Here is a 27,352-nt window from a genome sequence, read left to right as displayed (position 1 = left end):
CCAGTGAATATATCGGTATATCGGTCCGATTTTTACCTCAAATATCGCTAAAAATCGCTAAAAAATCGCTAAATATCGCCGATAATATCGGCCCCGATATTTTGACCGATATTTATGGTCCGATTTTTTTCCTAGGAGCGATATCCGATATATCGCCGATATATCGACGATATATCGCGATATTAACAGCATAGGATATTAGTAACAAAGTAACTATTTAAAATTTCCTTTAATTTCTTTATTTTTATTTTATGTTTAATAATATAATTTTTTATAAAGATAATAATTACATATTTTGTTAGAAGTCAATGACTATCCTAATTATATTTTAGATTTTTTATATTTAAGAGGAGACGTTTATCATGTATTTAATTATGTTTATCTGCAATTAGTTACACGAATTTAAACATAAAACATTAATAAATTGTATTTACGCATAATTTACTTATAATCTTGAATTTTAAGTAATATGCATCAATAAACAATATTTTATTACATAAAAATGAATTTTAATAATTTTTGTCGAATGTTTTAGAAAACATAGTATAGATTAATTTAACCCACTTTGATTTAAACCAAGAAAAATGATTAAGACGTGAGCACGATAGCAACACATGCAACCCCTAAAATCCGCGTATATTAGCAAAAGGGCATGTGGGGGTTTGACTAGCAATGGTGAAGCAGAGCAGAAGCAACCAGCACAATGCCCTAAAAATTTCCAGTTCTAGGAGAAAGATAAAGTGCTCAATGCTAACCTGCACACTGGGTGAAGTTATCCCAATGACCCGGATCTTAGCATTCACATCACCCATGATCCGAAGCTCGACCCGATCATTAAGCGAAGCATCTCTCACCAAATCAGCAGCATCCGCCTGCAACAGATTCACCCGATCCACCGACACCGTCGTCTCTACGTTCTTCGCACTGTGCGCCGCCTGGTAAAACCCCGGTACGGTGCCCCGACCCAACGGGATTCCGCGGTACATGATATTAAACGTGGAGTCGCGGTACTTGATCCCAGCTATGTTGTCGTTTTTGGCGGTGAAAAGCATGCGGATGACGAGGGATAGGGAGGCGGAGCTGGGGGAATCGACGGCGGCGGTGAAAGAATTGGTGGCGGCGAGGTTAATGTACTGAACGGTGACTTGTTGGAGATCGAATTGGGGTTTTTTGGGTTTGATTGCGAGGACGATGACGAGGATGATGGTGAGGGAGAGGAGGGCGAGGAAGGAGAAGAGGAGGAGGAGACAGCAGCAGCAGCCTTTGATTGAGGCGGCGGAGGAGGAGGATGGATAGTAGCGAGAGGTGTTGCCGCCGGAAGTCATGGTGGTCCGGCGAAGGGTGTGAAGAAATGAGTAAAAAAGCTGTGGAATGAAAGGGAGGACCCACACCTTTCTTTTTGACTTTTTGATAAGATAAAGAGGATAAGTGGAGTGAGAGTGAGGCTATTTTGACTTTAATGTGATAATATAAATAAATTTTAATTCTAAAATCCCTTTAATTCGTTTTTTTATTAACATAAATATCCGATTCGTTACGCGAGCCGACTGATTTTAGAACGATTATCTGTTTTACAGATAACCCGAAGTCATCGTATTTGAACCTCCATAACCACAAAAAGATTTTTATTTCTCTTGATACTTTTGACCTTCGGAGTCAAACTCAAACCAATCAAACACCACCCTTATAGTTTTTAATTTGATTATTTTTTTTACGAATTATGAAATGGTCTTTCATCTTTAATATTTTAATAAATTTGATTTTTATTAACTTTTTTATATAAAATTCATTTAATTTACGTAAATTATCGTAAAAATATTTTGTTACTAATATCAAATATTGTATTTACCATTCATTAAAACACAAGAAATTAAATTACTTGATTTTGAGACTGTTTAATTGTATGAATAAACCAATTTACGTCCGAATTATATGAGCCTATTTACTGGCATAATTGTATGAATAAACCTATCAACTATTTCATACAATTTATCCATAATTCTTAAAGTTTAAGTATCTCACATTCAATTAATATTATCTCTCTCTCTCTCTCTCTCTCTCTCTCTATATATATATATAGAGAGAGAGAGAGAGAGAGTTTGTTTCAAATGCAACCCGTCATATTTGTACAACTAATGCAACCTAATAAATTGAAATATTTATGAAAATGATAAAGGTTCATTTATTATTATTTAAATATTTATGAAAGATGAATAAAGTTTATTAATTATGATCAATACTTTGTATTAGTAAATAAACAAAACTTCTATGAAATTACATATTCATTAAATTAAATGGACAGTTGAGATTGAGTTGTATTGGTTGTACAAATGTAAGAGGTTGTATAATAACCCACATATATATATATATATATATATATACACATATATATAGGCCTAATCAAATGAGAACTGTTTTGTTTGTGATAACCGTAAGATCCAATCTCAACCACAAATCAAAAGTTAAATTAGAAAATTAATAATTTTGATAATTTTAACTTAAAATATTAATTAAGACCATTTTAGGGATTTTATAAACATCCTCATCTCTCTCAACGAATCTTATTCGACGAACCTTATTTCGATGAACCTTATGTGAACACAAGATACACACTATGATATCTACAAACAATATTCACTGTGATACTCAAATATACATACAAGATGCATAATATGATATCTTTTGTAAAACAATGAAAATAACAACAATGCACACTGATACATTTCATAAAACAAAGAAAATACATTGTGATACATATGAAATATTGTAAAGGTTATCACGATGACACACTTTAATTCACAAACGTCTTTAAAATATGATGTATATTAGGTAATAGATATATACTAGGTAACTAATTTTAATTAAATATTTCCTTTTAAAAAATTTAATTAAATATCTTGATTAAGTGTCAAAAATAGAATTAATGTATTACCCTTTTAGCTTATTTAAGAAATATTCTTAAATATCTCAAACAAGTGGTTCACATTGTTTCTCACAGTTACCACAAATTAACTAGTTATATAGAAATGGGGAATAGATTAAAAATATATGTATATAAAGAGAGTACGCGATGGTGTAATTGTCTAATATACATGTTAATAGATACTCAACAATATATAATACTATATTGACTTATTCAATTTACCCAATAAAGACCAACCAAAACAAAACAAATAAGCTATCCTTATTTGGTTAAGCCAAAAACCAAATTTTGTGTTTATTCAGTTTCAGTTTTAGTTTTTATTGACACCCTTAACCACCACACTTCAAAATTCATATCATCACATGAGCAGAAATGATATGCCCGATCGGGACTGGCTACAAAAACGACCCGTCTTCTTTTAAAATTGGTTACAAAAAGCCAGGCCTTCGAGCCTAGTCCTTGACACACCTCCAACAAACAAAAACCAAACGATCCCGATGTATCTCACTTGAAGATAAGATTTAAGGGTAGGAAGTATGTAGACCTGAAACTATAGACTCTTAGGCTAGAATGTATGTAAACCTGAAACTATAGACTCTTACGGGCTGTTTGGCAGTGCTGAATGGTTTGATGCAGAATGATTAAGTGAGCAAAATGTTTAAGAAGCTCTCATGATATAGTGAAATGAAATATAATTGTTTGGTAATTGTTTACAATGAAATTAGAGTGCTGAATGGTTAAAGGGAGGACCAGAACACAAAATCATTCAGAGTGTTTTAGAACCATTAAGAGGCAAACTTTTTTTTTGCCAAACAAGATTCACTTCTTAATGATTCAGAAGATKCCTCTTAGGAGTAGGACTGTTTGAGCAATAATTACTTATCATCTTCTTTTAAGTCTATATCATAAATCTCCTAACTTCACTAAATTATTCAGTTTACAACAAAACTGCAGAGAAATAGATTCACATTCCCACACTTAAAAACCAACAAAACCAGACTCAATAATCAATTTAATCTTTGTTAGCAGGAGGTGGGCTAAGATTACCTGCTGCATCAGGCTTCACAGTTTCTTCAGCTCTCCTGTTACCGCTATCATCGACATCCAACACATCATCCATCATGTCATCCTCCCCTACATTCATATCTTCCACATCATCCTCATCTTCGTTGTTATCGCCACCTGGGATCTTCCGTGTCTTAGGCCCGTGCTCAAGTCTATGGGTCTCGAGTTCTTTGTCCATCGTCTCTTGTAAGTTCAATGTGTCATTGTTTCCATTTCTTGCTTTTCGACCATTTTGCCACCTTTCAAGCTCCTTTTCAACGTTAGCAACATACTGTTCACCAATCTGTTGTTGGTATTTAGACAATTCCTCTCTCCTAGCAGCCTTCCATTCTTGAAATGCCTAATTGATATCCATAAATATAAACAATATTAGTAAATAAATACATAATTTACCATCAAACTCATCAGTTTTTCCTTTCAAAAGGAGAGACTGATCATGGAAAAGTTTGATAATAGATATAGATTTGCCCATTTTCTTAGATACAAGAGTTCATTCTTTGGTGTAAAGGTCAGGTATGCATATATTTCACCCTCCCAAGACCCCACTTTCAAGTAGGCCCCACTTCCAAGTAGGATATACTAGGTTCGTTTGGTTTAGTAAATAAATACCAAAATTCACTTGAAGATGCTGAAATAACTTGCAAAATTACATCATCTCCCACCACCCCAGTAGATCCATGGAAAAAAACACAAAGAAATAAGATTGATTTAATAAATCAACAAAGGGAAAAGTGTAGCCGTCTAGGAAGCAGAAATGTTTCTATACTTGCCAAATCCACTACATTGGATGCTTTTGGCATGCTTTTTCTCAGGGTGGGCATGGGAGCGGCTTTGACCATACCCCCACATTGATGGCTAGGGGGGGGGGTTTACTTTTGACTTAATCGGCTTAATGGCTGTTTTGGCTTATTCGCACAGCCATATATGGATGTTTGCTTGCGACTTACTGATAAAGATATGGGCTTATTCACAGTATGGAAGGGGTGTCTTGTCCCCATTAAGCCAAAATATTGACAATTACCCCCTCAATCCCACACCACCCCCTTCAATCCCACCCCCCCCTTTTCATTTCACTTCAAACCCTTGCCGGCCGACCTCTACACCTCTTCATTTCTACTTCTCCACATTGCTACACCTCTTCTCCAACAACTTTTCTCCGGCCGACGACCTTCTTCCTTCGATTTTCATCAACACAGGTACCAATTTTTCCCCGCGATTCCTCCTTCCAGCACTTCCCTTCAAAGTTCAAACCCTAGCCACAGAGAAAAACTTCTCCTTCCCCATCGTTGCTGCTCATCTCTGACGACCAGTGACCCCTTCGTTGCAACTCCTCCATTGCTGCACCTCCTCCGTCCCTGCTCCTCCTCCATCGCTGCTGCCCTAAGACCATCGACTTTGCTTTGTTCATCCCCCATTACACCGTCAATGACAAAATGTTAGGTTTCTTGTAGCAGTAGCTTTTTTTTATGTTTAAATGGTTTGATTATTATGTTTTGGTAATTTGATGTTCAAATGTTTGATTATTATGTTTTAATGTTCAAATAGTTTGATAGATTGGTAGCTTTTTGGTTTGATGAACAATAGATTTTTGGTTTGAGTTTGATTGAACTGCTGTAAAGTTCAAACATGTTTGAGGGGTAGATCAGTCATTATTGTCATTTAGACGATTGATTCAGGTAAAGAAGTAAACAACAAAAAAATTTTATCTAGACAAACAAATTTATCCATACAGAACTTAATGGAAAATTTGGTAAACAGGCCCTAAGAATACAATGGATACAAAATAGGAAACACAAGATACCTTTTTGTATTTTAAAAAAATAGACATATTGAAGTTAGCAACATATGCGGGTAGAAATAAGGCTAAAATTAAACCAAAACTTGTGGTATGTTTTTGATCTGCTAGAGAAAGGAGGGAAGACGAAAAATTCTTTTACCCCTTAAAAACGATCCGCTTACTATTACATGTCGTTATATTACTAATGGGATTATTTTCCATATGTTATATATCACTGTTCAAAAAGGCTCGCCGCAAGCCATGGCGCGCCGTGGCTCAAGGCTTGTGTCTCACGCCAGGCATGGTGTATTGTGCGGCTTTTGTAACACAATATTTGATTTTACTTATCTTTTTAATGTCTTATTTGATAGTTTCTAATATATAACTTAATTTAAATAGTTTATTATCATTGATTCATTGAGTAATAGTAGAAAAATATGTTTATGTACATAAGAATAGTATATGATATAGAGATTTGCCGCCATAAGTCACGCTCCATGACCTCGCCGTGGCTTCCAAGGCTTCAGGCTTGGCCTTGCCCCGCCACGCCTTACGCTATTTGGACCCTTGATATATATATATATATATATATATATATTACTTTGTTTTGGGTTCAACGTCAACTTTGCTCAAAAGTTGAACCAAGGACAATACTGATTAAATTATTAAGAACACTGTTATAACATGTTGACTTTTCCTGGCATATTATTTAATCACATTTAGGACACTTTCTCCACAAGCATAAAAATATCAAATGTTGCTAAAAACTCACCTGCTCTTTCCTTTGCTCAAGTACGGTTGAATCTTCTTCAAGTTGTTTGGCAAACGAGTAATATATAGGGGGTTCTGCCTTGGTCCTGAAAAAATTACAATCCAGCAACAATATGAAATGAGCTGTTACGATAACACAATAATGATATTTAACCTAGAAATTCTGCACGTCGGAATCCTCGAGCCATCCAGCAGCTTCAACACATGAGAAGAAGCTTATCTTTGTCTCAATAAAATTGTGAATATGGATACTTTTGGACCAAAATTAGAAATAACCTGCAATAAAGTGAGTCAAAGCAGGAATCTTATATAGCACCCCTGTATTGGCTTCGGAAACAGAAGACACCAATATTCTTATATTAATGAATGACAAAAAGCAAACCTTAAAAAATTGCCAAGTTTTTTCTGATGTTCACTCCAACGAAGAAACAGCAGTTCCAATTTTTTCTCCTCTGCCTTAGCAGCAACACGTGCTCTAAGAGTCTGTAAAAATAACCATTTGTGCAAATCAATGTTTTTACTCAAGTAAAAATAAGGACAAGTTTACCACTTCAAGTGTAAATTTTAAAATATAAAGCAAAAGAACAAACCAAGTCTCTTCTCCTCTTTTCAGCAATTTGCTCACGCTCCTGCTGCCTCAATCTCTCACTTTCTTCACGTGCTCTTTGCTCGGCCTATGTCAAGTGGCCAGAATTAGGTAACTATCTCGGAACAACATGCACAGATCAACAATGATGAAAAAAATTATAAATCTTCTACACACGAGTCATTTGTCTATTGTAACATTCCCATAGCCAAGTAGGATAGCTTACTAAATAAACATCTAAAGCATCCTGACTGCAAGCAATTAAAAGAAACAGAAGTTGCAGTTTGGCCTTAAAGAATTCAGTTCTCTTGAGAAGTTACATGTACAGAAAACATAGATCAAGGTGTGCAAGGAATGGTTTAAATTCTAGTATTGTGGATTATGTGAAGTAGATGATAGGACCTGATCTGTTTTGGAAGCCCATTTAATTGTCTGTTACAGGATATATAGTCCACAACTCGCGATGCTAAAACGAGGGAGGATAGATAGAGGAGGGATGAGTATGCAAAAGAAACTTACTCTTTTCAGTGAATCAGATCTCCTCATAAATGCCTCTGAGCCAGAAAGTTTCACGTCTTCTTTCCTAAATTTCTGAAAATTAACATGTAAAATCTTAAAAAAGATTCATGCAATAGGATATACCATCAGAAAAATACAACCAACATAGAGATATATATACACAAACATATACGTATGCATCTATTAACTTTCATGAATTCATCTTCAACGCATGGATAGAAAAAGTATATTAATATGGTGGCACAATTGATCATAACAAGATAATTCCATTCTCTTGCTGGAGGTACTTATGTTGCAATTGATACTAATTAGACTAAATGGTTATTTCGTTCATACAGATGTAATGTAGCTGAAACTGAGGGCTACAGGATTTTATTAATCATAGATGCTGCATGAAAACAAAAAAAAGAGCAAAAGCCATGCTGCATGACGTGCAAGAATCTTGCATGGCTAAAGAGCAAAAAATAAAACATAAGATTAGCACCTCTATCACTACTTGTAAACTGTAATGTGAAAAATTATTATTATAAATCAAATAATGAAATTAGGACATTCATCTTAGCAAACTCATAAGCATCCTTTCCTGTCTCCTTGGCTCCTGAATTTTCCTTTTTTTTCCTGAAACAGGGTTACTGGTTGTTGGTACAAGTCCTTGTTTGCTTTCCCTCTACCTTCTCTCACCGCTTTTTTTTAATTCGACTCATTTTATACTTCTTTGTGGCTCGTGATATGGAATATCCCTTCATAACTATAAATTTAGTTCTACTCTATACAAGGTTTAAGGAATCAAGATATCACATAGCAATAGCTTCAGAACTACAGTCTCAACTCACTTCATCTACATATTTACTATTGAACACACATCAGTTCAGTTATCTATAACTCCAACTTTGAGACCAGGAATACATATTAAACTCCTTTTACCTTGATTCCTATAGTGACCTGACCTTAAATAAACTTTTGAGCCATTTGTAGTTACTGCCAAGCATGGTTTTATCAAGGGGAAACCAATTTAGAAATTTTTCAATCCAAGGGAAGTGCCCAGCCTCAACTTGAACCATAATTATTGTTGACCACAACATACATTCAGTAACAAGCCAAAACGGAGGCTATTTGACAATGGTACTTGCTAATTCACAAATTTCTCGATAACAAGAGCTGATTTCAGGAGCCGTTAAATTGAAAAGTTCTTACACAGATTCCTATTTACAATGTATAATCCCAAAAGAAAGCAGGTATCCATTGGAATACTCTGATGAAGGTTTTATGAAATAAAATATTGATGGTTCAGCAGTTAATAAACACTGGGGAAGATATCATGAAAAACAGAAGGAAACTGTTACTTTTACCCGTTCCAATTTCTTTGGCAGTGGAACAAATTATCAAGGTAAGATAAAACCGACCTCAAACGACTTAAAGATAGCTTTATCTACTGAGATAACTCATTTTGCTACCAAAACCGACTCTCTCCCTTGCTGGTGTTGAAAGATCAAAATGTGCTCCAGTATTTCAGGCCTCCCTAGTCTTTTTTTTCTTTAGTCTTTTTTTTCTTTATTATTATGTTCTCGCCTTTCTCTGATGGAAGATTGCAGGTTGAAAACATTATCATTTTCTTGTAAGGTTTCTCGTATATAACTTTTTTGGGATCTAATTTACAATACTTGATGCTTAGATTGTAGTTTAATAGGTTTCATGTCCTTTCAGATTAATATACCCATGTGCATGTATTAATGAAGGCATTTAAGTAACTTCATTAATAAAATAAAACCCACTCCCCCAGGGGTCATGTGTTGGTGATTAAAATAATCATCATGAATATGTTGAAAAGTTACACCTCATATAATTTGCTCACCTTGTTATCTAGTAAGTGACTAGAATTCTCTAGTGAAGGATGTATGCATCCACATTTTTTATTCACAACTAGCACGCTAAATCAAACACATATCCTTCCATCTATGTTGTAAATACTTGTAATTTAACTCAAACATAAACGAATGAATAAGGTGAGGACTACTAAAAGGGTAGAGAGAAGATGACTTCTTTTACTTCTATTGGTGGACTGTACATGAAACTAAAACGATTTTACAAAGACTAACCTTCAGAACCTAGTAAAATCATAACTTCTGGTTGGAAATCAGCCAAACCATGGTTCTAGCATTAGCCATCAGTTGTTCGTAGAAGGGTTCAATCACTATTGGACTTTCTGGTTGGTACTCAAGTAATTTGGTTTGGCTTAAAAATCCAATCTTAATGATACATATGTATAAGGGAATAGAATGTGAGTTATTGATCAAGAAGGATGGTTGAGGCCTTGAGGAAAGAAAGAGAGATCAGGAAATGGTCCATTACGTAAGGCTTATTGGTGTGAATAAATTTCTTTCTCAAGTACTACTATACCCCATATATGTGTACACAAATACGTATCGGGGAGAGGAATTTTTGTGATCATGCATATGAGTGCAAGCAAAGGCACAACACAACACCTAAAAATTGGGATGCTTACATAAATAGAAGTAAATTAACTTTCTCTGTGAGGAACTATGCAGTTCATTGCGGTGCAATACTGGATTGCGGTCCTGAAGAGAATAGCGGTTCCAAAATAGCAGTAACTCGGTAACTACTTAAACAAACTTCTTTTGTTCCTACAGATTCCCTTACTCCCAGGTTAAAAGCTTGTTGTCTTGCTATCAAGCCACCTTTTGTTTGATATCTCTCTAGACCTACAAAATCCAAGTCACGTTGGCCTAATATTGCTTCAAGATTACAGTGCCACATCTTACTCCAACAATATTATCCTCCGAAAGCTAACAAGTAAAAGTTAAATCATCACATCTCTCTTTAGTACACAGTGATTTGAATTAATGATTGAGGAAGACACACAGGCTTTTCACGGCTTTGCATCCCCATATGTGAAAGCCTGAGATTTTGCTCACTAACACCGCATAATGAATTATTAGTTATTCTTGTTGGTTCTAGGAGTGGGTTTGGAAGTAATTTGGTGGCAACACACATTGGATGCTTTAGAGGCATAACGAGCTTTTCTCGATGCTGGGGTACTTGGATCTAAAATATATTTCAAATTTTCATAGATTAGGTTCTTTTCTCCACATATAATGTGATAGGTGGTTTATGTGTCATCATTGAACTTCAAATTCCCAGAAGCATTAGTATTGATCCACAGATGGCGGATGTTTGATACCCTTGTTGAATTGCTTCCATGTGACACTTGAACAAGAACACAACTGACGTCAAATTCTGAGATAAACCATATACTAAAAAAATTTGCATATAAAATAATTTGACCTATATATGCAAAAAGTTATAGCGAAGCATGTTTGTATTATTGTACAATATAGAAAGAACTGTAACAAGAATGATTCAAGAACAAACATTACACATTAAAGAATGTGGGGGTGTCTTGAGTTTTGAACCCTAGCCATTTGCTACAAAAAGGTAATGCAGGGGAGGAAAGGAAAACTTATTTTCATGGAAATGACAGTTAAGAGCATGCATGATACAGCATTTTTTGGCTAGAAAAAATCTTTGGACATACAAGAAGCAGATATCACAGAATAGAGAAAATACGAAAACAAAATTCATTTATAGGTGAGATCAGTCTTACCTCCAAAGTTCCGAGGAGCTGTCCCAGCATTCTCCTATTCCTGTTAACCAAGCTGGGGTCCTCATCTTTTGGTAATACTCTAGGAACATTCTCGGATGGAGGAACTTCAGAATCCTAATCAAATCACAACAGAGTATGCATACAACTAATAATTACCATGTGAACTCTAAATCAACAAATTGCACAATAAATATATTAAAATGGTACCATCTTGGACAATCTATGAATGCCATCCCTCCTAGCCCAGTTTGAAGGTTTTCTATTGTTCTGGTTCTCACCATTACCACCCCATCCAGTTACTTCCATGGCCGAATCTTTGTTGCTATCATCACCCTTTGAAGCATCCACAGCATCCTCAACAATCTCCCCTTCCTCAATCTTCACGCCCCAGAAACATTTTAAAAACAAAAATCAGAAATTGAATATTTTAAACTTTTAACGACAAGAAATACGTATATTGCGTTTCCCTTACCTTCACAACAGTAGAAGAAAGTCGCCTCTTGGGGGCGGGTTGGTCTTCTGATTCGTTCCTCTCAGCCTATACGAAATAAGCAATCCATCCATAAACTAACAAGCACTCAAAAGATTGATAAAGAATGCGTGTGAGAAAATTACAGGTCTAACAAAACCACGCTGACGAGCTGGACCACTGGCGGAGAAATTACGAGGACCAGAGCCAGTAAGACCTCCCCGACGGATACCTCTAGGATCCCGAAGCCGTTCTGTAATCTGTGAAAGAAGCAAATCATCAAACACATGGCGTGCATACATGCACAAATTTAACAAACCCATGTACAATCTCTACGCATACCTCCCATTGTTGACGGTGGAGTTCTTCGATCTCCTTCCGAAGCTCTTGCTCAGTCTTTTCGACTTGGGTAGTTCCCATCTGTCCGTCTCTCTCTGATCTTCTTCCTCCAAAGAAACCCTTGTATTTGCCGAGCTCGCCTCTTCGGCTTTCGCAAAACCCTTCTTTTCGTTGGATGCGTTTATTCGGAATGAGTTCAGTCAAATTCTATTTTTGACCCCCAAAAATGATCAAAAATATTTGGTGTTGAATGAAGGGTTACTTCTTGATATAATAGTTTTATTAAGATGTAATATCTGAATTGTTAATAGATGAATCTTGTTTGATAAAAAAAAGTCTGTTTTTTAATGGTTTTAAAATCCTCTGAATGACTTTGTATCATGGGCCTCCCTTAACCATTAAGCGCCCTAATTTCATTGTAAACAGTTATATTTTATTTTGCACTATATCATGAAAGTCTCTTAATCATTCTGACCACTTAATCATTCTGTAAAAAATCATTCAGCAATTACCAAACAACCTCTAAGAATACTCGACTCAAATGACCGTTTTCTTCATATAAATTGGTCTTCTAATCATTTATTTTTTGGAATGATCCAAATGTCATCACTTCCGCAATATCTATTGCGGATATAGCTAAAGGCCAAAAAAGAAATCAAATTGAACACAGATATACAACTGCGATGGTCAGGTCCGCAATCACAACGGTAAACTTGTTGAATTTGACTTTTTTATCATTTATTGCAGACCTAGATATTGCGGAAGTAGTGATATTTGGATCAAAAGTTATACGTCTCATTATCACCTCTACAGTATGTACATGTGTGTGTGTATATATATATATACATATTTGTAAAAGTAAAAGTTTTAGGTGTAACAGGTCATCCGAAAATATTGGTGCGTCCCTACAATTGAGAATATTAGATATAGTGTAACACTATGAACAAGTTCTAAGAAGGTATAAAAGTTTTTGAGTATTTACACGACACATTGGTGTAGTTTTGTTGGAAAAGTTACTATTTTTTTATTAATATGGATATCCAACCCGCTATGCGAACCGACTAATCCCAGGACGACCACCTGTTTTGCAGGTAGCCGGAGTCACCGAATTTGAATCTCCATGGCCACAAGGAGATTGTTGTTTCTTCTTGGATTTAAACCTGGGACCTTCAGGCAGGCAGACACTTTAGACATTTGGAGCCAAGTTCAAACCAATCAAACACCACCCTTTTGGTTTGGAAAATTTACTATTGATTCTTAAGGTTGATGGCATTTTGTTTGTATGTAACAACTAACAACCCAATTTTTAAACCGAACAAAATGTCCAAGAAAGGGTATTGTTGTGCAATAGATGAAACTACAAGGACCGATGTGTCATTAATTAAAAGTTATGGGCTCAATCACTTTCTACTAGGAAGAAGATACCATGTAAAGTGTGTTTTTTATCCCTATAATTTATTGAAAATTGCTATTTTTATTCTTATGTTTTTGAAATTACAGTTTTCGTCCTTCTAGCATGAACGTAATCTCAAAAGTACGAGAATAAAAACGGCAATTTGAAACAAACCACAAGGACAAAAATCATGGTTTACTCGAAAGATATTGAAGTGTTCTTGAAGTAAAAACAAAGTGGAAAGTAGCACAACGTGTGCGTAAAAAGTCATTAAGTTTAAGGCATTATTTCAACGTAAAGTTTGAGATTTTATGTCCAATCGGTAGCATATGATATTAAGGATTGATTTAGCGACGATTCAAGTCCAACATGAACCATTACGTATATGGAACTGATGGAAAGTAACCACTGATGGTGGTGTCATAAATCATAGAGCAAAAGCATTATTAATGTATGTAATCTTTAGTTACAACCATGTCCAAGCATGCTAATGAGTGGAGAACATGTTGGGGTATGTTGTTTAAGCAAATGATTGAACTTGGTGTTTGTATGGCCAAAATCAAACAAAAGGTCGTATATGTCGATCCAGTAGGCCTCTGTGCGTTGTAGGTGAGTTTGAACACGAGTTTGCTAAGTTGACACTCTTTACCATGAAGATGGTAAAGAGTGTCAGTCGAAAGTAAGCTTAAACTCATACACATGGTCGCACAACGGATATTAGATTGAAAGCAAGCTCGAGCTCGCATATAAGGTCGCACAACCTGTGCTAGATCGAAAGTGAGTCTGAGCCCGCATCTAAGGTCACATAGACCCATGTAGCGTTAAGGAAATTCATTCAATTCATCAACATGAGTCAAGTCGGTATCAATGTTTTATAAGTTGCATAGACACACTTTGTGTGTATGTTATGTATTTGTATGTTACGTCATTTTTACAAACTAACCTTCTAATACATTTTCAAAATTTTACGGATTGTCTTACACCAAAACCAGTCGTTCATTATTTGAATAACTATGTGAAGTAAATGTCAAGTCTGCAACAGCCCCACCTCCAGGTGCAATATCACCGAATTCTGTTCATTTGATCCGGCAAACTCATACACACTTCTCACGTTTAACGAGACTTGCATCCTTGACCTCCAAGAAGGTCAGAATCTACGATCAACCCAAATACTGGTACAGACCATTGACCCAACAGCAAAGTCCGTCACTCTTGTGACCAACGGCAAAGGCAAATACCAACGAACGGCTCGAAAAAAGATACCATCAGAAAACATGGGAATGCAAGATGAGTTAATAAGTAAATTTCTTGCTTTTTTTCTTAAAAAAAGACTAATAAACCATAAGCTACTTTGTAGAATTGAACCCTGAAAAGGAAAAAGATAAAGATAAAAATCAAACAAAAACCCAGATTTCTTTGCACAGCCAAAGCAATTTCCTGAGCAGCTTTCCATAGAAAAACCTAATGCCTACTCTTTTTATCTCAACCCTTTAAAGATCAAGAAAACACCCATTTCTCAGAGGGTGAAGACCTTCAAAACACAGTTCTAAGATCGCGATGCACTACTAAAACCTTTTCAGATTTCCCTTCTCATCGAACGGGAAAATAACCAAAACAAGACCTATCCATTGGCGGGTCGAGAAGTCCAGCAGCTCAAGAGTCACCATTTTTCCCCATCTGTAAGTTGAGTGGCATCAAAGATTTCGGCTGCGTTCCTTTGAAAAAATTTGAAGCCGTTTTTAAATTCACATACTGTACAGCAAACAGATACAGAATTCGTAGTCAATTTAACATACAATAACATCTAGCAGATGCAGTACCAGGATGCTAAAAACTGCTATATCAATCTCAACAGAAACACTTATTGATGATGTTGAATTAGGTTCACCAAATTCACCCCTTTTGTTGTTATTTAAGTATACATTTAGTATGACCCATAATGCTAAAAAATGTTTTAAAGAACCAAAGTTTGGTCATTGCCCAGAAAAAGCCGGCGGTCGTAATTACGCCAACCATGTAAGACCACTATGGACCTGTGACAACAAAACTACATACAAATGCATGGTTGTGTTCGGTTCGTGGGACATGACAGAACAAAAACTTGTCCCTCGCATGACAGGATGGGACATTTTTTGTCCCACTAAAATTGGTGTAATAAACATTAGCAACATAGGACAAAGACTTGTAAATTACTAAACTACCCATGTCAAATTAAAACCCTAAAACCATCCACAATTCTTTCACCCACCTACCTACTCTCGCATGTCCAGTCTCGTTCAGTCTCATCTGTATACCAAACGCACCCTTTCAATCCTCCCAAAGTAGAGCGTATTGATTTGACCCCATAAGCAAGACCACCACCCAATATATCTGACAAGTCGCACTACATGTCAAACCAAGGTCGAATAAAGAACTTTGATTCCTTGTTTCTCACTTGGTATTAGAGTTCGAATGAAATGAGAAAACCTCTGAATTTTTTTCAATATTGAACCTTGGACTGGTTTTGTTACCAAGTGATAGTTCAAATGGTTTGCCAGCCAAGTCAGGCATGACTAAGTTCGGTTTTTTAAACATAGGATATAAAAAGAAGCATTTCCAACAACAACAAAATGAACCATCTCAAAGTGATTATCATTTTAATATAGAAGATACCTTACTTACATCCCTGTAGAAAGAATTAATCTCTTCTTCTGTGAGGCCTTCTTCCTCAGTGGTTTCCTCCCATCCCAGTGACCGTAAGAATCTTGCTTCTTCCTCCTCCGAGTACAAAATGGCATCAGAGCTTGAATGGTTCTTTTCATTATTAGATCTCTCGGTTGCATCACCGTTGCAGCTAAAATCAACCTTATTCTCACTCAAAGTTTGGACACCACAAGACCTATCCACCACCACTGGATCATACCCACCAACCTGAGGTTCACCAGGCTTATCATTAGTCGATTCAGAAGAACCAGCCTCAGAGGCACCAGGAGATGATGAGTTGGTTGCCATAGATTTCTTCCTCATAAGGTTAAAGAAGTCATTTCGACTCTGAGCTTGAGGGGAGGGTCTCTTCTCCACACAAGGTTTGCGGTCTGCCACAATGGTTGAACCACCTGTGTTTCTCAATGAAGCAGATCCAACAACCACTGGTACAGCAAGAGGGCTATTTGGTAATTTACTACCACCTGTCGGGCTCAAGCTCTCCTTCGCAGTAGAAGTGGTACCATTCCTTTCACGTGATGACTTAAGGATATGGAGTTTTCCCACAGTTGATACTTTGGTGACATCAGATTTCACAGACACGGGTCGAAGGGAGGGTGGGTGATTGACAATGTGAGAATTCTGAAGCTGTGATTGCCCAACCTTAAGCTTTGGCTTATCAGAAGAGTTCAACGCCTATAAGAAATTTTCAAAAAAATTAAAAGTGCAAGAATAAGTTTTTGACCACAAAAACATGCATATAAACCTATATTTTCCCTACTAGTTGCTCTTTTCACTACATTTTTCGTTGAATCCAAATAAAAATTGCTACCTACTCCAAATTACTTTGGTCCAGTATAGCATAACATGGACAGTCATATAAAGCACCTATCCTAGAGCAGTACCTTAACCAAATTAGAAAATATAAATAAAATAAGAAAATCCACTTTCTGCAATCGTTTGCTTGGAAAAGATCTGCAAGAAGCAACCTCAGAAACTGTCTTGAAACTTGAAATCAATAAATCATTTTAAGATGACAAAATATTGAAGCTAAACACTACTAAACATAAACCAAAACCTTTACCAGGAAAGAGTAATGTTATCTCATGTTCATTTTCTGATCAAAATATATTATTAGAATTAAAAGAAAATTGTTAATATGAGGAAAGGGAATGAGATAAATGATACTTTCTGCATCACAAAATAAGCGGCCTCTCTTACTCTGAGGAATTACCTATAGGCATAGTTGTAAAAGGCAGAATCGGGCCTCGAGACATTTTCCATGATGAGGCGAGACATAAGCCCTGAGGCGGCCCGAGGCGGATATATATATATATATATATATATATATATATATATATATATATATATATATATATAAAATACCACACAAATATACGTATACCTTATGCAAAAAATATATATTAATATTTATTTCACTGCCACATTATAACATGAAACATATGCAAGAAATAATCTATATACACTTCTCTCAATGACGACATATAAATATAATAACAAAATAAAAAATATTGATCTATTAAATATTAAACATATTAAATATTAGTATGCTAATTGCTAACAGCTCAAGAGTCATAAAGAAAAAAAAATTAATACATCAAGAAAGTAAAAATTAATATATCAAGAACATGGAAATGGGAAGTGAGATTGTAACAGTGACACGTGGAGACTTGAAGAGACTTTTTTAGAGATAATACAAAGACTCGACATATAAAGACATGATGTGTGAAAACAAAATAATATTAAAAAGAAGAATCAGGCATCCAACTGCATTCGCCTCATTGGTGCTCACCGCCTCACAGCCTCAGGCACCGCCTTGTATACTCAAGGCGTACGTCTCAAACATAAAATGAAAGGCGCCTCAGTAGCGGTTTTATGGCGCCTTGAGGCGCACACCTCAAACGATTTTGAAAACCATGCCTATAGGCATAGTTAGTTGAAGGCTCTTTCTTGCACCTTGGTGCATACACAAAAAGATGTCATTGTATTGTGCCCTAGTTCTAGGCGCATGAATACCGATCAAACTCTATCACTTGTTAGGTTGTCAATCCTATGCCAGTGAACGTTAACCCATATGAGAATGAAAAGGAACTTGTCTCATAAATGAAATTCAAGGTTAGTGTGTGAATTATATTACCTAGTTCCAGTTCATTGACCAGATCATTCTTAATAAGAGAGATTCTACATAATTCGACTGTCTAATGATATTACCCACAATCATGGACACTACAACTTATATGTTCTATGGACTCCTATTAGCTTCTAGTTATACATTGACACTTACAATAGTAACTTAACTGCATCTAACCCTTTTCCTACTAAATTGTAAATGGTCGATAGTAGTAGTTGTTTAGAAAGAAACAAATATATAACATGCAGGGAACCTTCCCATGCCATCTCATCAACATAATTATACTTAACATCATCTCGATCTTACCCAAAAGTTGGAAGAAAAGCATCGTCATTATCAAGATAATCATGTTAAATATATCCAATTGCATTGTTTTTTTTTTCAACTTTTGGGTAAGATTGAGATGGTGTTAAATATAGCAATGCTGATGAGGATTTTTTTGTTGCAACTATTGGATGGGCTTGCATGGGAATAGTGGCTTGCTTGGTATCTACTATTTTCTCTTGAACTAACATCTACTTTAGACCATTCACAATCTAGTAGGAAAAAAGATAGAAACAATTAAGTTACAACTGTAAGTGCCAAAGTAAAACTAGAAGCTAACAAAAATCCATAAATCCTAGAACAAAACAAGATATAGTTGGAGTATACATGATTGTCTATAATGGTATATAGAATCTATCTTATAAAGAATGATTCGATCGATGAAATGGAACCAAACAATACAACTCGCACAGCCTCGAATTCAATCTATCATACAAGTTTCATTTCATCCTCATATGGGTTAACAATTGTTGGCATAAAGATTGACAAATGAATCTTAGAGAGCCATATTTCTTTAATTTGGAGGAAGAAGTATGATATTTTAGAACAGAAAGTATTCTAAATTCCTCAACTATTATAAACACAGTTATGAAAAAGTCGAAGCGTATTATGACTTTCTCATATCTCTTCCCTTGACTTCTCTCTCACCATTGCTCTAACATCACTATTGTCTATTACAATGCTACTTGTATAAAGAAAACAAAAAACCTCTCTGGTAAAAGAATTTCCCTCTCGAAGTAGGAGAGCAGGTACCCCAAGCGAAATTGATTCCACAAATAACCTATCATATTTAGAGATGCAATATAGTATAATATTCAATGACCTAAAAGTAAGTAGACATATGGATTCCTTTATAGTAGTAAAAGAAACAGGTCCTACATTGAATTCCCGTCTTTACTTGTAATCTCCAAAACAAAACCTCTTACAACAGAAATATAGCATAGAAAATTGACATGCTATAATGTAAGGGCACCAACAGGTAGATCTTGATCTAGATAAGGTGGAGTCCATTTCTATGAACCAACAAATCAAAAAAAGTGATCCCTTTATCTAATAATTGATCCAATAGATCGACCCACTTAGACGAATCAATACATGGATCAACCGATAATCTGTCAAGCGTAAAATCCATTTAAACATTAGAAATTGAACCTCTTCAAACCAACCAAAACGAAAAGCTTCTCAATTTGCATAAACTAACAGAAAAAAAAGTCATTTAAGGTAAATTCATGGAGGTTGCTTGCTCAATCGACTAAAACATAAGCTGCTCTCTCAATTGAATCACATTCAGTCAACTTTTTCTTCACATCATCATGTTTAAAAGCTTCATCATACCATTTCCGGAAACCGTACACATTTATTTGCTTCACTAACCATTTAGCCTCGGTGCCAATTCATATGTAATAATGTAATTCAAACATGTTACGTTAGAATTCATATAGCAGTTTATTATCATCCATCTCATTGTAAAATTTAACTGAAAATATATATGCAGACATCATATCAAATATCAATTTAACACACAATTTTTCTTTACTTTTAAAATCAAATCTGATTTTATGTTCTTCGGTAGAGCTTTGTAAACCAAACCAATGAACCCAGTGTATCATTCTTTATTTCTCTAATCATCCTCCCAACCGTTTTCTTCTTTGGAGAAGAAAAAGAACATGCACAACATGCAAAACCCAGTACAAAAAATTTAACCAGCTAACTACACACGATAACAACTACATTTGGGAGATTTGAACCCAAATCCTGTTACGGCTTGGCTTCACACTTGTACGCCATTCAGTTTGTTGAAGCCAAGTCTCCCTCATAAACCAAAATAGGTCATATTCTTCTTTATTGTCCACCCATAATAATATTTTTATTTCCCCGACTTCTAACTTAACTTTGTTACTAGGGTAATCAGATTATGAAAGAGCTTAATCTTCATTCATCTAATAATTTCATTTATGAAGTATGCTTATAGTGCATTTTTACCTAAGAGGATAATCAGACAACATTCATTGTCTTTGCATCATATTCTAAACAAACTAAAACTGGTCAATACCTACTTCTGTCCGCTACAAGATTTAATATTTGAATAAGCCATGATATAGTCAAATGTAACATTAAAATAAAGATCAAGACTTGATGTAGAACAGCATCCCTACCAAAAGATTTAACACGCGCATCTACACTTCCACTTACAGTCAGGCTCTAAAAGGTAATACAGCAGGCTTACAGTGATGGTTGGACAAAGTCATGATGTCTGAGAAACAGAAACTCACAAGTCGACTCTTTTCCCAAAAAAAAAAACTTACATTCCTCGATGGAGGAAGAAAGAAACATGTTAGATTGATGTACTTCATAGGCTTGACTTATTTTACAACAAGAATTGAAACGATATGCTCCAAAGTTGTCGCGATGAAGATGAATGAGAAGTATGGAACGCATCAATCCCCACCCCCACACCAAAAGAAAGAGGTACACCAAATTAACATTAGCCTCCATTTGCAATTGTTATACTTGGTGACCCACAAAGCTAATCATGTTCTGAGCCTCATAACCACAAAGGTCAAGATACATACTGTTACCAGAAAAACCACCTCCTAATCCAAATCTTATAACCAAAAAAAAACAGCGGAAGCAAAGGAAAAATTATAAAATCAAAATCTCTTTTGCCATGGCAAAAAAAAAATTACAATGCTATAATAATGGAGTACAAAAATCACCAATAACCTCAGGTGGTGAGTTTTTAAAAAACCAGCAAAGGAGGGGACTCTTACCAGGGCTTTAGGCATTGAAGGAGTCATGGGAATCAATTGCCTGGATTGCTTGACTGCAAGCTCTTCAAGCCTTTGAGTTCCAACAGACAACTACAATGAACAAAGACTACATATTATAATAGGATGACACAGTATAGTGTTATGCAGGTGCAAAAGAACACTGAGGCACCTGTGGAGTAGTCCGAGCTCGAGAAGGACCCTGCGCTAAAGTTTCAGCCATGTTGCGGCCAGTTGTCATACTTGTCGTTGCAGAAACTGAAGTAGGTTGAATAGGCTGTTGAACAGAAATGTTGCTTCCATTGCTCCCAACGATCATAGGCACTTCAGCCAATGCCGAGGTCCACATATCACCACAAATAACAGCTGAACTACCAATTGGTAGGCTCTGAATGGCAGTAGTTAACCCAGGAGATGGGACTCTTCCTATCTCAGTATCTGCTTGTTTTTCTTCTGCCCCAAGTGATGGAAAATCCCTCTCAAATGCAGCCTTTCCACTGCTACTGGAAGTGCCAACAGAAGGTAAGGCACTCCCATTGTTGTGGCCATTCTTGTCACCTGCTACTTTCCTGGGCCATGACTCACCTCGCTTTGCAGAAAGACTTGAATGTGACCGCCTTAACCCGTCTTTCTCAAACCTACTTGGCAAAATGTTAGCCAGATGATCAGAATAATCCCGGTGCCTATTGTCAGACTTTTCTTTATCACGGAACTCATATATGTCTTTGTCCCAATCCCTATCACGATGGTTCCGACTAAAACTATTATAAGACCTTAAATGAGCTGCACCATTACTGCTAGAAGTGCGCCGAAAGTATGAAGAAGTTGTTCGATCTGAAACAGAAGTGCGTCCTAAATCATTGTCACCGCTGTTAACTAATGACTTAGTTCTCAAAGACTTTGATACACCTTGATCATCTACAACAGAAAAACATCATCAAATAAGTAACTAAAACTGAAAACACAAGCAAAATAACAGCAACATTGTGAGCCAACATGAAGGAATATAAGAATTACCAGGGTGCAATGAAGATGATGTAAATTGGTGAGAGATAGTGCTTAAGCTTCCACTGCTCTTTAACCATTCGGGTACAAACGTTGGCTCAGTTCTTTCCATAATTAGTACTGAACATCATAAGGAAAGAATAAAAAAGACCAATCGTACATCGAAGTATATAGGATCAAACTCTTCCAACTTTGTCTCCAATTACGAAACCCGCATTACATAACCATGGCGCTCAACATATCTAATCCCAAGTTCCTAGCCCTTCAACAACATCCTCACCATCCAACAAAAGAATTTGGAAGCTATCATGTACACTATTCGGCAGTGTCCTTTTTCTCCCTATAGTATAGGTATCAATGTAGTTTCGGTTCCAAAAATGAACAAAGACAAACAACCCTTGTCACTGTTCAGAAGGACACCATATTTCAAGATTGACCAAACTTACAAGACCCTCATCTTATAAATAAGTTCAGTTAACACCCTCCAAAAAAAAAAAAACAGCCTTATATCATCCAAAAACACAATATCGAACACCTCTAGATGAACAATACTTCAAGCACATTACAAAGAAATAATCAAACCCTAGTGCTTAAAACATCACAATACAGAAAACAAACATAAACCTAGGGTTTGTTCGTTCAATACAGTAAGAAACAAGCGTGAATAATCAATAAAAGCGCATTCTGCATTCGTAACATTAGCCGCAAGAAATTAAGATTAGACCGACCCCACCCTTAACCGTTGAATTACAGGAAAACCCAAAAAAACCCTAATTCGCCGCCTCTGTTTTTTGGGTGTCTCGGTGGGATTTAGCGATTATATTACACCGAAATTTTCTGTTTGTGTATACAAGAAAGAAACTTTCAAGCGGTTGTTCAAGAGAAATGAAAGAGAGAGCTTGTCTGTCACCAGTGTGCGCCGATGAGTGGAGACGGAAACACCGCGAAACCGCTTTGATTGCGCCGTGAAGAGATAGTGTGGGTGTGAGAAAGAATGGGGGAGGGGGGGAGGAGAAGGAGAAGAAAGGGGATTCCGGAAGTTTTTTGGTGGGGGTCTCTTTGGTGTGTTGTTGGGTTTCTTTGTTTCTGTGATAGTAAATTATAAATTTAATCCCTCTGGTTTTATACCGGTATGAAAAAGGTTCATGAACTCTAGAATTTATGAATATAGTCCTTAGGGTTTTATTGTTGTTACATATTTGGTCCCTTACCCTCACTATGTTAGGGAAGTCAAAGGTTATTTGTGTATTTTACATTTTTATTTTCTAATGTGTAATATACTAGTTGTATACTCGCGCAATGCGGCGGGAACCGTGAATTTTAACGATTTTGAAGTTTCACTGGTTTTATTAGAGAAGATTTAACGATGATATAAGTTACACTTAGTCTTTACATGTTAATACAATTTGAATAAATAAGAGTTATGGTTCCAATTACAGTCTATCGATTGAAAAAATTGTATGACAGTTTAAAATCTAATATATTTAAAATCCAACATATTTAAATGACTCCACAAATGTGTTCGATTTACACCAAGAGCAAAGAATCAAGAGATCGAGAGTGAAACCAAGAGTTCTAGAGCAATTGAATGAGAGATGAATGAGAGAAGTTTAATAAATCATGGTGAATATCAATTTGAATCTCACATTGGGGGATGGGGAGAAAACATAGAGGTGTGAGAGGGTGAAGGCATGAGTGAAAGGTGTCAAAAGTATCTTGGAAACTTGAAATGCATTGGTAACTTGTACTATATGTTAATTTAATTGTAGATTAAGATATTTTAGACTAAATACATAAAGTAGCAGTACTTGATGCATTATGAGTTGTTTTTAAGACTTTTAAGACTCTGTGCATAAATGTATAGTACTTTGTGCATTAACATTTGTTTTTAAGACTTTTGATAAATCTGGTTTATAAGGTAGTAAAGATTAACCCCCAACCTTACGTCCCTTTGACGAAAACCCTATGCAACGTTAATCCTGCCTTTCTTCTTCCTGGAGCATCACCCAGCCCAATGCCATAAATCCAAAAAAATCTAAGGGGCCGTTTACTAAACACTTACTCGGGTAAGCGCTTATCAAGTCACATTATCTCACCGGATGAATATGGTAAGGACTAAGAATCTTACTCACCAAGAGCGAGACAAGGACCATGAGTCTTACCCGGTAAGTGAGGGCGATTAACTCTTACCACGGTAAGCGCTTACCGGGCGAATTGTTGCATACAATGTCGTTTTAATGGACTAAAATCTTACCCGGTAAGTAATTAATAGTGTTAATTTTACCGGTAAGCACTTACCACGTAAGTGTTTGGTAAACAGCCCCTAAATGAAAAATCTTTTAAATTGATAAGAGTAAAAGATTAGGTTTTCATCCAAAAACTGACTCATTTCCTTTCCAAATGCAATTTTGGGTTTGGGTTCTTCATTTGCTTGAAGATAAGAACAAGAGCTTGTGGTTAAATTAATGCTTTTTCATCTAGGTTTCATAGATGCTTCTTCGATTGTGTTTTTAATTGCGAATTTGGATTTGGATTAATTTGTTTATATTGACGCCAGTATGCACATGATTTGATTGTTTGTTGGTTTTTGTTAGATTACAAGTTTGGTTTCAATGATGTTTGTACAACGATTTTGTTTTTCAATAAACCCGTATGTTCTTCATGGTTGGTTTTGATATTGGGTGTGTTTTGGTTTTTTTATTTCGATTTTGATCGTAATTCGGGGTGATTAATGTTTGAATTTGGGTTGATCTGGTGTGCGTATATGTGTTCTAATGTGTGGTGAGCAGTAGTCAGAGAAGATGACCGGATAATAGAAATGAGCGTGGTTAATATTTCACCCCCTGAATGCTTTAAATGTTTGTACATTTACCATGGAAACTTGTAACATTAAAATGTTATTAAATAAAAATGGTAAAATGACACAAATGCCCCTTGTGCGAAGAGGACGTTGAAAGGCTCAACCGAATCATTTTTAACATGGCTAGGGCTAAGAGTTGAATCAGTAGCGAAAAATGAAACCCAAAGGACACGACTCATGAATTTTAGGATTTGAAACTTTTTCTAAGCGGTATGAAACTACAAGGACAAAAATTGTAATCAACACTTTTGTGACGATGAAAATTTAAACGGATTTGTTACAAATTTGTATCCCTTATTTATAGAAATCATCATTCCTACTTTCATTCAAACTAGGAAAATATTCTATTCATTAGGTAGATGTCAGAAGACCTAAAAAGTATTGAACGGATACTCGATGTTAAAGTGTAAACGAGTCGAGTAGCAGGTTATTTTAGTCCTGCTCGGATACAGTAATACCAAGCTCGAGTTAGACTCGAGTCCGAATACTTTTTCAAAGTAGGATTCGAGGTTGAGCTTGCATATCTTTTAGATTGTTCGAGCTTGAGTTCAATGCTCATTTAACAAGTTTGAGTTATGCATTATAACAAAAATTCAAGTTTTATAAGCTTGTCCATGTCTCAAACTCGAAATTGGTTAACTCTTTTATTGGTTCGAGCTCGCTAATTTTTACATTTTGATTGTATGAGTTATGAACATATGAATTGGCTCGAGAGAGGATACGCTCAAATGACTCAGATCGACTCGAAAAAATTTATCGACCTCTCGAATGAGCCACATCGAACATTGGTGTTATCATGTTCTTACTCGTCAAGTCAACATCGATCATAGCTTTTAAGTTACAAGTCAAATTAGGTATTGTTTACCAAAACGCTTACCGGCATGAAACATCACTCTTACATATCTTATCATGTAACATTCTCGGTCATCAAAATAGATTGTTGGTAGGCATAAAAAATGCGGTTAATGCTTATCAGGTAAAAGTTTTTTCCCTTACTTACCAGGTAAAACTATCGGCTCTTATCGGGTAAGTTTACATGTCCTAACACAGACAGGTTAATCCAAACCGAATAAATTGCATCTTTAAGTATATACACCAATCAAACAGCTCTAATATGAAATGCATTTATCTTAAGTTACAATGGTTTTGTTAAATTATGATTTCATTTTTGCAATTTAAGGGGTTGTTTACCTAATAAGTGTTTACTGATATGAGTCAACACTATAATTTATTTTGATGCGTGAGATTTTAGTACATCAAAACGCATCGAATGCAATAATTTACCGGGTAAGCGCTTACTTAGATAAGAGTCGTCATCTTCACTTACCGGGTAAGACTTCACATTGCTCTTACTCGGTAAGATTCTTGCCCTTGTCACATTCATCCGATGAGGAAATTTATCCGGTAAACACTTACTCAATAAGCGTTTAGTAAACGGCCCATAAGTTCTTATATCACAATAAACGAAGAAATATTTCTTTTATTTATATATGTTGTTTAAATTCAAATTTGTTACTTTTTATTTAAATATGACATCAGATCTGATAAAGAAAAATGCATGTACATATTATTATGTTTATGTATTTTTATTTACTAGAAGGGTACTCGTGCAATGTATCGAGACACATCTTGATTTCAGTGTTTTGTTTTATTCTTTTTTCATGTCAATATAATACGTTTTTATGTGGGTTTGAGAAAGCGATAATGTTTTTATTTTTAAATAAATTTAAATTTTAAAATATCATAAAATTTTGGAGAAAAAAAATATATCGATATCAGTATCAAATTAATCTTTTTAAAAGTTCTTGTGTTTTGGTGTAATTTCCTTAATTCAATTTTTTTAATTATAATTTAATTTAGATTTACTAACAAATAAATTTAATTTAGGTTTAATAATATAAATTTTTATAAAGATAATAAATAAGTATTCTGTTAGAACTTAATGATTATCCTAATTATATTTTAGATTTTTTATATTTAAAATTAGATGTTTATCCAATATTTGATTATGTTTATCTGCAGTTAGTTACATGAATTCAAATATGAAGCTTTAATAAGTTGTACTTATGCACAATTTACTTGTAATCTTAAATTTTA

General features: G+C 35.5%; 3 protein-coding genes across 6 annotated transcripts in view; all 3 read right to left on the bottom strand.

The window, feature by feature from the left end:
• Positions 1-1,391, bottom strand: part of LOC112501157 — a 2,570-nt gene extending 1,179 nt beyond the window's left edge. Inside the window, exon 1 of the mRNA XM_025104827.1 lies at positions 756-1,391. Within this exon, the coding sequence (XP_024960595.1) occupies positions 756-1,325 (570 nt within the window). The 5' untranslated portion in view covers positions 1,326-1,391. The remainder of the gene's footprint in view (positions 1-755) is intronic.
• A 2,398-nt stretch (positions 1,392-3,789) lies between these two features.
• On the bottom strand, positions 3,790-12,263 carry LOC112500983 (trichohyalin). Its single transcript, XM_025104606.1, has 10 exons — positions 12,075-12,263; positions 11,879-11,992; positions 11,736-11,801; positions 11,471-11,641; positions 11,264-11,377; positions 7,642-7,713; positions 7,127-7,210; positions 6,919-7,019; positions 6,538-6,622; positions 3,790-4,328 (listed from the first exon to the last, which is right to left on the bottom strand). The coding sequence occupies exons 1-10, from the start codon at positions 12,150-12,152 to the stop codon at positions 3,936-3,938; spliced, it is 1,278 nt and encodes a 425-aa protein (XP_024960374.1). The 5' UTR covers positions 12,153-12,263; the 3' UTR covers positions 3,790-3,935.
• Positions 12,264-14,916: 2,653 nt separating this feature from the next.
• LOC112501173 lies at positions 14,917-23,452 on the bottom strand. Of its 4 annotated transcripts, XR_003067430.1 has the most exons (6): positions 22,408-23,452; positions 21,563-22,308; positions 21,394-21,483; positions 16,117-16,842; positions 15,717-15,834; positions 15,129-15,216 (listed from the first exon to the last, which is right to left on the bottom strand). XR_003067430.1 is itself a non-coding variant. In XM_025104849.1 (5 exons), exons 1-5 carry the CDS (start codon positions 22,505-22,507, stop codon positions 15,118-15,120), a joined length of 1,761 nt encoding a protein of 586 aa, XP_024960617.1. In that variant the 5' UTR covers positions 22,508-23,452; the 3' UTR covers positions 14,917-15,117. The 4 variants fall into 4 exon arrangements, 3 of the variants coding, with proteins under 3 accessions (XP_024960617.1, XP_024960619.1, XP_024960618.1); XM_025104849.1 differs by lacking the exon at positions 15,717-15,834 and having other exon boundaries at positions 14,917-15,216; XM_025104851.1 differs by lacking the exon at positions 15,717-15,834 and having other exon boundaries at positions 14,917-15,216; positions 16,122-16,842.
• Between the last annotated feature and the right edge of the window lie 3,900 nt (positions 23,453-27,352).

This window comes from Cynara cardunculus, assembly GCF_001531365.2.
Source record: "Cynara cardunculus var. scolymus isolate 2C chromosome LG 17, CcrdV1, whole genome shotgun sequence".
NCBI lineage: Eukaryota > Viridiplantae > Streptophyta > Magnoliopsida > Asterales > Asteraceae > Cynara > Cynara cardunculus.
Note: the sequence above shows the minus strand (reverse complement) of the source record. Positions and strands in the feature narration are given on the sequence as shown.